The sequence below is a fragment of the Bos javanicus genome, chromosome 16 (genome assembly GCF_032452875.1).
Source record: "Bos javanicus breed banteng chromosome 16, ARS-OSU_banteng_1.0, whole genome shotgun sequence".
Taxonomy (NCBI): domain Eukaryota; kingdom Metazoa; phylum Chordata; class Mammalia; order Artiodactyla; family Bovidae; genus Bos; species Bos javanicus.
In genome coordinates, this window is record NC_083883.1 from 38,378,897 (window position 1) to 38,390,922 (window position 12,026).

The 12,026-nt window shown below is 32.5% G+C and overlaps 1 protein-coding gene across 3 annotated transcripts in view; it reads right to left on the reverse strand.

The window, feature by feature from the left end:
* The window catches only part of KIFAP3 (kinesin associated protein 3), a 157,465-nt gene that overhangs the window by 97,475 nt on the left and 47,964 nt on the right, over positions 1 to 12,026 (reverse strand). For all 3 annotated transcript variants that reach the window (XM_061382571.1, XM_061382572.1, XM_061382574.1), the window contains 3 exons: positions 11,683 to 11,807; positions 9,741 to 9,839; positions 4,617 to 4,795 (listed from right to left, as the gene is read on the reverse strand). In XM_061382571.1, the coding sequence (XP_061238555.1) occupies positions 4,617 to 4,795; positions 9,741 to 9,839; positions 11,683 to 11,807 (403 nt within the window). The remainder of the gene's footprint in view (positions 1 to 4,616; positions 4,796 to 9,740; positions 9,840 to 11,682; positions 11,808 to 12,026) is intronic.

Genomic DNA, 12,026 nt, shown 5'->3' on the forward strand with positions numbered 1-12,026 from the left:
AAGACAAAATAGTGCTAGATAAATTTGAAGCTGATGGTGCCTGGAGGGCAACCAAACAGTTAAACTCCTGACAAAAATGACTTAAGTCCCAACATTAAAAACCTAAAAAGGTCTGACCATTTCCATACATAAATATCATTTATCTCACTCTCTACTAATCTACACATAGTATCCAGCTTTCAACAACAACAAAAAATTATGATACACAAAAGCGCAAGAAAATAACCCACTGATAAGATAAGGCCATCAACAAAACCAGATTCAGATATGACTTGTCTAATTACTAGACAGAGAATTTAAAATAACTATGATTAATATGTTAAAGACCCTACTGGAAAAGATGAAAACCACAAGTGAATGGACAGAGTATCTCACAGAAAAAATGACACCAAAAGAATTAAATTTTAAAACACATATGAAGGAAATCTTCAAAGGGCTCATTAGTAGACTTGTCATAGCTAATGCCAGAATAAGTAAACCTAGAGGTAGGCAGGTCAAAAAGCCACAAGTAAAAAATAAATTTAGCAATGTTTCAAGACATAAGAAGGTCAATCTACAAATTATATATCTATATTCTACCATTCAACAGCAGAAAACTGATACTTTCTTTTTTAACAACTGTCATCACAATGGTAAAACACAGGTAGAGATCTAACAAAATATGTGCAAAATATGTGTGCGTAAAACTACAAAATCATGAAAGAAATCAAGAAAGACCTAAAAAATGGAGTTATAATATGTTCATGGATTGGGGACTTCAATACGGTTAACACACTGTATCCTGCCAATAGACTCAATTCAGTCTCAATCAAGATTCCAAGATATTTTGTTTTCTTTAACAAAACAGACTACTTGATTCTAAATATATATAGAAAGATAAAGAATTTGAAGTAGCCAGAACGATTCTGAAAAACAGCAACAACTTTTGAGGCCTCACTCTACCTGATTTCAAGACTTATTACAAAAGCTACAGTAATCAAGACAAACATGCATCAGCAAAAGCGTAGAAACAGATTAATGGAACAGAAAACAGTCTAAAAATAAAATCACACTTACATGGGGCAGTTGATTTTCAACAACAGTACAAAGGCATTTCAATAAGGTACAAAGGCAATTTAGTGGAGAAAGGCCAGTCTCTTCAACAAATGGTGCAAGGGCAATTAGAAATCCATATTCAAAACACGGATGTTGATACATGTGTAAAATTATATCATATGTAAAATTAATATACAAAATTAATTAATCATATGTAAGCACCATATGTAAAATTAACTAAAAATCCATGGATCATAGACTAAAACAAAAGCAACACCACCAACACCACAAACTCTACAAAGCTTTTTGAAGAAAGTCCATGACCTTAAGTTAAGCAAAAATTTCTTAGATACAAATCCAAAATATAATCCATTGAAGTTTTTTTATATACTGGATTTCGTAACAATTAAAACCTTTGCTCCTCACAGGAAAATAAAAACATGAACCATAAAAGGGAGTAAATACTTATAAAACATAATTGATAAAAGACTTATATTCAAAATACAAAAACAAGGCTCAAAAATTAATAAGAAGATAAGCAACCCAAGGAATATATATCCTCTCTCTTCTTAAATTCATATTCTAGAATGACTTAGTCCCTTTTAAGCATATTGTATTTATACTAAAAAAACTCAATTTAAATAATTAATTGAAAGACTTTTTATGCAAACTAAATTTCCTTTAAAATACATAACCCCAAAAAGCAAGGTCAATATTAGTTCATTTCAACAGTAAAATGAACACTTTATTTAGATAAATAATAAAATATCACAAACAAATCAGTTATCCCTCCCTTCCATTCTTTTTAAATAAAATTGCCACAAGGCTTCATCTGTTATTAATATACTAAATAATATTTTTCTTTCAAAAAAGCCACAGTACACACTGGTTGTTATAGCAAACTTAATAAAGTAACTTGGAGAGCTTTTTTTTTTTTTAATTAATTAGTATTTCCATTGCACAGAATGAAATGTAAAATGTGCCAGGTAGGACAATCATGTAGTTAAACACTAGACACTATGTTGTTCTTAAATTCAAATTCTAGAATGACTTAGTCCCTTTTAAGCATATTGTATTTATATTAAAAATGAAAACTCATGTATACCTGTGGCAGATACATTTCGATGTTGGGCAAAACTAATACAATATTGTAAAGTTTAAAAATAAAATAAAACTAAAAAAAAAATGAAAACTCAATTTAAATCATTAATTGAAAGGTTTTTTATGCAAACTAAACACAGTCTTCTAATCATGTTTTTGATTGATAAAGCCCAATCCCCAAAGCTAAATTTAGTAATTTTATCTCAATAATGCCCTCTCAATTTGATGCTTCTAAAATGAAATTTAGTTAATTAGTACTTTTATTAAAAGTTCTATGCAAAGTGACAGCTTATCAAACACTTATGAGCAAATTTATTTCAGCATTTAAGTAATTATTTTTCAGTTCTGAAAGCCAACATTAAAAACTGCTTATACTTCATATCTTGCTAAAAATGTTATTTTAAAAAGCAACATAAAATGAATTTTGTCTTGGAGGCAGAGAGGAAGAGTAGGAAGCCAAATCCTGGAGATGTTTCCTTGAGCCTATTATTTAACCTCTCTAACTCTCTGCTACTTCATCTGTATAATTAAGAGTTAATCTACAAATGTAGACATAGATATTAGGTCTCGTTGAGCTCTAAGAATCCTGATTCTATATAATACGCTTAGGAAAAATGAATTCTTTTCCACAATGAAAGATGAAATGCACATCATGTACACTACAATTCCTGCCAATCAAACTATTCTTATGACTTTGGATGAATTACCTTTTCTGATCCTCAGTTTTGCCTCCCCAATAATTTGTGACATTTGATAAGATAATTTATATTGTAGCTTCTGAATCTATTATTTTACCAGAAAATAATTTTTCATTATGTTTCGGAGATCATCTTTTGACAGAATAAATACATAAGAAGAAGAGTATTATCTAAATACAAATATAAGCAATGCATAGTAGATACATACTTATGGCAAATCAATTTGAATTGTGCACACTTGTTAAAGGTGAACTTATTTCAAATACATAAATGGAAGAATATATTTCAACTTACAGCAAGGGGAAACAAATACTTAGCCACACTCTAACTATACTCAGGAATATATATTAATATATCACCATGTCATATTCTTCTAGAATATAAGATCAATGAAAACAAAAACATGTTTTAGATTAATTTAAGTAAATTCAATCCTAAAACAGTATCAGACACAGTGATCTTCAACAATCATCAAAACTAATGATGAAAATGATGCATACTAAATATTTTTGGGTAAAATAAAATTTCATGTATTTCAAGTATCAGAATTCAAGGCATTTAATAAACCTAATTAATCAGTCTCAGGTGTTCAAAGAGCACACCATGTCATTCAATAAGCATAAGTTATTTCCTAGCTCATTAGATTTTAAAAGAAGGGAAAAATACAGGTAAAAATACTATATATTTAGACTATCTGAAGGAGAATCCATTTATACTGATAATACACAGTCACCTAATGACTTGTAACAGCATATAGTTATAAAATTTCCAATCAAGTTAAAGCCAATGACCCAAGAGTTTCACTCCTAGAAATCTATCCTAAGAAAACAAACAGAATATAGACAAAAATGCATGTATAACTGTGTCCACTGAAGTCTTATTTATAATAGCTAAAAGTATAGCAACTTCAGCATCTGAAGGCAAGGTATGGTTATTGTATGACCTCTTTAACATAACATCATTCTTACAAAGACTCTTTAATGACATGGAAAAAAGCAGATAATTTTTATTCTGTCTTTATTTATTTACTTTTTTGTTGTGCTTTGTGGCATGTGGGATCTTAGGTTTCCCAACAAGGGACAGAACTGCACCCCTGCAGTGGAAGTGCAGAGTCCCAGCCACTGGACCACCAGAGAATTCCCTATTCCATCTTTACATATTTCTGTATTACATATACTTTTAAGCTGGAGAAATAATACATGATCACTTTGTACCATTTATCAAAAATAACTCCATCAATACAAGATGGCAAATGGGAACCTACTGTAGTGATACAAAAAGAAATGAAGATGGTACAAATAAAGAGGGCATTAACTAAAACAATGGGTCTGGGAACAGAATGAAAGGATAGCCTCAAGGGATCTATCAAGCAGAATCAACAGGCTGCAGCTACCAACTGGAACAATAAAGGAGGAGGAGGCTGGGCTAAACTATACTGCCACACACTAATACCAGAAATGCAGGAGAAAAAAGAGCTTAGGGGAAAATACTAGGGCCAGATGACTCTGAATCACAATCTAAAGTTAAAATTACTTTCTATATATAATGTTTAATATGGAAAGATTCATTCTGTATATTAGGAAAATATTTTATTCAGAAAATTTCAATTATCTGGATTATTAACTAATATGAAATATATTTCCTAATGAAGCTACTTAAGTGAATTACTGCTATTATAACTTTTTATTCAGAATTATCTTAATCGGGGGATAATATGTATACTTTTTATCAAAATATTCTAACTTGAAAATGGTGAACATGGACTGTTTCAACATAAGTTACCATGTCATTTTTATTCTCCATAAAAATGCTGAGTTTCTTCAAAAATGACACAACTAGAATAAGCAGCTCAAAATTGTCCCGATCAAGAGCCTTCACCAGCATGTGAACTATGTTCTTGTTCCTCATCTTCAGCTCTGTACGTGTATCCTCAGCAAGATTCAGAAGCAAATAAAGGGCAACTGGAAAAATAAAATAAATGAGAGTTAAATAACTGGCACGTCGAATCAACAATTTAATAAATCATTTCTACTCACTAAAGTGACAGATGTAGTTCTAAGAAGATAATGTTATCTTTAAAATTTTAACTAGCTATTCATTAGAAAATTATTAACATTGATATATATGCTATAATAAATAAAGCATATATATAATAATATTTTTATGATGTTGAGAAAGACACAATAACCAAAATAAGACTATGATTCCTACCTTTTTCAAGATAAACGTTTCATGGTAATCAAATGTCAATTAAAGGTACATAATAGAAAATAATAAAACAGGAAAATAGAGAAAAATAATTTTATACATGTGGAAAACAAGGTAAAATTTCAACACACAAGGGCTGCTGTGTTAAAAAAATGTACAGTATAGCCAGAGCTGAATTTAAGGATGTAAATGCTAAGTTGCTTCAGTCATGTCCAACTCTGTGACCCTATGGACTGTAGTCTGCCAGGTTCCTCTGTCCATGGGATTCTTTAGGCAAGAATACTGGAGTGGGTTGTCATGCCCTCCTCCAGGGAATCTTCCCAACCCAAGGACTGAACTAGCCTCTCTTACATGTCCTGCATTGGCAGGTGGGTTCCTTATCACTAGTGCCACCTGGAGAGCCTGAATTTAAGGATCTTACACCTATTTTTCATATTCATATGGGTCTTGCCCCAGTAGTATGGAATAATTAGTTTTAGACTAAATGCTGCTCATGTCCAAACTAACAAATCTTAAGAGCAAGATCAAAAAGGATTAAACTGTTTCCAAGTAATCTAATTATGCCTCAAAATAAAGCTCACAAATATTTATAGGAATAAAATAATATTCATCACCTAACAATGAAAATTTCACATAGTCCCGCCTCCAATCAAAGATTATTAACCATTCAAAAAAAGCAGGAGGGACTTCCCTGGTGGTCCAATGGCTAAGATTTGGAGCTCCTGTTCAATCCCTGGTCAGGGACATAGATCCTGAATGCCCCAACTATCATGTGAATCACAGCTAAGACCCAGCACAGTCAAATTAATTAATTACCTAATTACTTTTTAAAAAGCAAGAAAACACAATATATAAGGGGAAGAAAAATCATCCAGTTGAAAGTATCCCAGAACTGACACCACAGTTAGAATGATGGAACAGGAATATTAAAAGTCATATAACTGTATTTCAAATGTTCTAAAAGTTAAGTAGAGACATGGAAGATATATATAAAGTTAAATCAAATGTCTAGCAATGAAAACTGCAATACCTGAGATTTGTATACTAAATTGAATTAATGGTAGTTTAGAGACTGGAGAAGAAAAGATTACTGAAATTAAAGACAAAACTAAAAACTATTAAAAATTAAACACACAAAGAAAAACAACAGCAAAAATGTAAAGGTATCAGTGAACTATGGAACCAACTTCAAGTGACCTAATATAACTGTAATTGGAGTCCCTGATTAAATAATAATTGGTAATTTTTCAAATTTGATAAAAAATATAAATCCACATTCCCAATAAGGTCAGTGAAATCTAAGAATAAGAAACATGAAGAAAGCTACATCAAAGTGAAAGTGAAACTCACTCAGTCACGTCTGAGTGTGTCTTTGCGGCCCCATAGACTATGCAGTCCATGGAATTCTCCAGGCCAGAATACTGCAAGTGGGTAGCCTTTCTCTTCTCCAGGGGATCTTCCCAACCCAGGGATTGAACCCAGGTCTCCCACATTGCATGTGGATTCTTTACCAACTGAGCTATGAGGGAAGCCCAGCTACAATATAATTAAACTAGTCAATATAATTAAACTAGTCAAAACAAAAAAATGGCAAAAAGTATGTATGTGAATGCTCAGTTGCTGAGTTGTGTCTGACTCTTTGGCATTCCCCAGGCAAGAATCCTGGAGTGGGTTGCCATTTCCTTCTCCAGGGGATCTTTCAGACCCAGGAACTGAACCTACTTCTCTTGCATCTCTTGCATTGGCAGGTGGATTCTTTACCACTGAGCCACTTACATACCTATCAATAATTACTTTAAGTGCAAATGGACGAAAAGCTCCAATCAAGACATGCAGTGGCTGACTGGATACAAAAACAACCTATACATATGCTGCCTACAAGAGAATCAGTTCAGATCTAAAGCCACAAACTGACTGAAAGTGAGAGGATGGAAAAAGCTATTCCATGAAAATGCTAACAAAAAGAAAAATGGAGGAGCAACACTTATATCAGATAAATATACTTTAAGCCAAAGACTATAACTAGAAACAAAGGAGGACATGACATAATGATACACGGATCACTCCAACAATAAAATACAATTTTAAACACATATGCATATGGAAACACAAAGACCACAAACAGTCAAAACAATCTTGACAAAGCACAAAGTTGGAGACATTCCACTCTCTGATTCCAAACTATACTACAAAGTTACAGTAATCAGAACAGTATGGTATAGTACAAAAAATGGACACACAGATCAATGGAACAGAACACAGAGTGCAAGAATAATTGTCCATCTATGACAATGAAGGCAAGAATATACAAGTGCTAAAGATGGCTTTTTCAATAAATAGTATTAGGAAAACTAGACAGCTACATGTAAAAGAATCAAACTGGACTACTTTTTCACACCATATACATAAACTCAAAATAGCTTAAAGGCTTAAATATAAGACATGAAACCATAAAACTCCTAGAAGAAAACAAAGGCAAGATGCTCTATAACATCAACCTTAACAATAATTTTTTGAATATGTCTCTTCAGGCAAGGGAAACAAAAGTAAAAACAAACAAATTTGAATACAGCAAATTAAAAAGCTTTTACACACCATTGGATACTATTAACAAAATGAAAAGGCTGACTACTGAATGAGAGAAAATATTTGCAAATGACATATCTGATAAGAGGTTAATATCCAAAACATATAAAGAACTCACACAGCTAAATATAAAAAAATCAAGCTCAATTAAAAAATGGGCAGAGGATCTGAATAGAAAATTTTCAAAAAAACACATACAGATGGCCAACAGACACATGAAAAATGCTCAACATCACTAATCATCAAGCAAATTAAATCAATACTACACTGAGATAACACCTCACACCTGTCAGAATGGCTATTATCAAAAAGACAACAGATAAATGCTGGCAAGATGTGGACAAAAGTGAACCCTTGGTGTACTGCTGAAAGGAATATAAATTGGGTTCAGTCACTCTGGAAAACAATATGGTGTTCATCAAAAAGTTAAAAATAGACCTACAATATGATCCAGCAATCCTACTTCTGGGTATACATCCAAAGGAAATAAAACCATGATCTCAAAGACAGATTTGCACTTCATGTGTACTTCAGCATTATTTCTAACAGTTGAAATATGGAAGCGACCCTAGTGTCTATAGATAGATGAATGGATAGAGAAGATGAGAAATACACATTTATATAAAATATAATATATGCTTTTGAACTGTGCTGTTGGAGAAGACTTTTGAGAGTTCTCTGGACTGCAAGAAGTTCAAACCAGTCAATCCTAAAGGAAATGAGCCTGAATATTCATTGGAAGGACTGATGCTGAAGCTGAAACTCCAACACTTTGGCCACCTGATGCAAAGAGCTGACTCCTTGGAAAAGATGCTGATGCTGGGAAAGACTGAAGGCAGGAGGAGAAGGGGACGACAGAGGATGGGACGGCTGTATGGCATCATCAACTTGATGAACACTGAGTCTGAGCAAACTCAGCGAGTTGGTGATGGACAGGGAAGCCTGGCGTGCCGCAGTCCATGGGGTCGCAGAGAGTCAGACACGACTGAGCGACTGAACTGAACTGATAATATATATGAAATATATACTATTATTTACTTACATATGTTATACGTAACATATATATACAGAATAGGATATTATTTGTTAATAAAAAGGGATGATATTCTGATTATTTGAGTCAACAAAGATGGATCTTGAGGGCATCTTGCTAAGGAAAATAAGTCAGACAGAGGAAGACAAACACTGTAGGTTCTCACTTATATGCTTCTACATGGAATGTAAAAACTTTGACTTCACAAAAACAAGTAAACTGATGGTTACCAGAAGCTGTATTGTGGGAGAAATGGGGAGATGGTATTCAAAGAATACAAACTTTCAATTATAAGATGAATAAGTTCTGGGATCTAATATACAGCATGGTGACAGGTGAAGATACTGTATTGTATACTTGAATGGTGCTATGACAGTAGATGTTAACTGTTCTCACCAGAACAACAACAGAATGGTAATTATGTGAGATGAAGGATTTGTTAAACAATCTTATGTGGTGAACATTTTGGTATATATACTTGTATCAAACCATTACACTGTATATCTTAAACTTATACAATGTTTGTTATATGTCAAGTATATCTCAATAAAAACTGAGTGAAAAATCAATAGTCAGCTACAAAGCAGTAATTTCTTATAAATGATATAAGATTTTGCATCTTATCAATGGCTGAGAAATCATATTATTAAACTGTTAAACCTCTCAACAAACCCTAGAAAGATGAGACTATTTTTTATTAAAGAGATATATCTTGAAAAGTTTTACACCAGTTTCCTAAGAAAGCAACAAAATTGTCACCATATAAGAAACATATGGTAGGGTTTGAGAAACAAGATTCTTATTACTGAAAAGGCCACATATTGGATTAAAAACCCTTTATGATTAAAACAATTTCAAGAATGTAATTTATAGATTTAAGAACTGAATGGGGCCTTTCAGTGGAAAGATAGCAGAGTGAAATTTAAAACATTAATATCAATGCTAAAGACAAGATTTTGTAGCACAGTAAGATTCACTGAATTTTCAATTATTCTGACATTAGCTTTATTCATCTGACAAACATAAACTAAATGTACAGTAAGCACTCTGTTGCATTCTCATTGCTTAGGTATTCATACCTCGTAACAGCTGTTCCTGTTTTACCACAAGCCCCTGGTATTTTTTAAATGTTTTTTCATAATCTTTTCTCAAGGTTTGGTTTTCAGGGTCTTCATCAAGTAAACAAGTTAAGGATCATCCATATTCAATGAAGCAAAGTAAACCTACTGAAAAACACTATGAAAAACTATTAAATTTTATGTGCAATTTTATCCAGTTATTTTCTGCAACCAAGAGTTTAATTAAAATATTCTTCTCTGCACAATAATTGTGTTAGAATAGAACTTCTTAACCTAGGGTTCAAGGATGTGCTTGCAGACCTTGGGTAAACACATGTTTAGGCTTTGCCAAATACATAAATCCTCAAAAACTGTATGCATTTTACAAATATGCACAAGTCTCCAACTTTCACCAGATTAAAAACTGGGTCCATGAACCAAAAAGGTTACAGCCTTAAAGAATGGTTTATTTGATAAGGATAGTGAATTCTACTTCAGACAGATGTCTAGTATACTCAAAGGATATTGATTAGATCTAAAGCTTGTTAGCACCCTCTTCAGACTACATACAAAAATAAAATATACCAAAGCGAGAGAAAAACATTTTAAAATTATATCTTATAACCCCAAACAGTCCCCTGCACATCTGCAGAGATAACCAATTACTGCAGTATGACTTCAGGATCCCCAAGCATTCAAAAACATCCCCTTTGTTGAATGCTACTTGCATGACAACACAGTTTCCCCCTCAATTTTTGGAAATTTTAGGTACATTCAGCAAACTTGGGACTCAAGAAATTACCTATGGCCTCTAGGATTATTAAATTATCCACATGGGTTAAGTCAATACCAATCTAGATGTCAGAAACTTAGAGCACACACAGAAAATTTCTAAACCTGTGCAGATCCTAATTAAGAAAAGTCAAATCTCTGTGTGTGTGTGTGTGTGTGAGGGTGTATTTTTATAGTGACTTGGGGATCCCACCAAGGGGAGGTAAAAACATGAGATATTGGGCACAACAGAAACAATATTTTTATTTTTTAAAAGAGATCAATAAATTTGGGGTTCAAAAGAAACTGACTAATACAGCTTGTTCATCTGCAAAACATATCATATGAAGACAGATATGAGTAAGTCCGGGCCTTCAATTAAAAATTACAGTTGTAAAAAAAAAAAAAGAATTACAGTTGTAGGGGAAATATGATCAGTATCTTTAAATATAAGGAATGGGATATTGAAGAGAATATCCTTATTCTATATTGCTTCAGTATGCAAGACTAGAATCAAAGAATAGAAGCTATTGGGAAGTAGACTTTGGTACACTAGGCAAAAGAGTATTATAATGAGTAGAATGCCAAAACACAGAATGAGTTAAAGAATAAGCAGTGACATGTTAAAGAAGAGACTAACAATCCATTGGTAAGGAAGTTGCAGAAAAGATTCTTGGACTGAATTATAGGTTAAAACTGATAATTTTTCAAGGTTCCTTTCATGGGTTCTATGATTCTATAGGCATCTCAAATCTGTATGTATTTTTAAAAATAGTTTTTGCACTTAATTAGAAAAAATAGAATTTAAAACTATGTTCTTCACCAAAGTCACACTCATTCCAATCAAAGTCACCTTATTTCACAGAGAGAACTACATAGGCCAACAGTGGTGAGCCAGACTTCAGCTTACTAAATGGTCTTAGGGGACATAATAGCACAGCCACTTAGAAACTCACAAATTCAGTTATCCAGGACAACTATTATTTATTCCTCTAGCTTATCACCTAATCAAAGTTGTAAAAAAGATCAAAACTATATGTGAAAATATATTCATTCTGTTAATTTTAATCTTCATCTTAACCTTCAATACACTATTGCATTTTTCCAAGTAATGTGAGTGACAAAACAAAATCCCCTCTATTCAAAGCTCACAAGCAACAGCAGTGGGGTGAAATGTTGCTTCAAAGGATATCAGCTTTCTTCTTCTTAGAAAGTTCTTCTTGCCAAAGCTCATGTCTTTTTAATTCATGATCAATGATATTCATACACAGAGCTCCAATTTTATAGTGAGTGATAAGTCCATGAAACTGAGAAAAGCTTTAAAGAAGAGTTTTTAGTATGTATTTAAAGGAATACATTTTGAGGCTTCAGGAAATCTCTTTTGGATGAACACTGGTACAAACAATGTAAAATAGACTTTACATACATATTTTAATAAATGAACATACTCAGAGTATACTAGGAAGACTCAAAATTGTGAGATTACTTTAAATGTATTTTAAAATACAATCTTTACTTGAAATGAAATTATTTTTA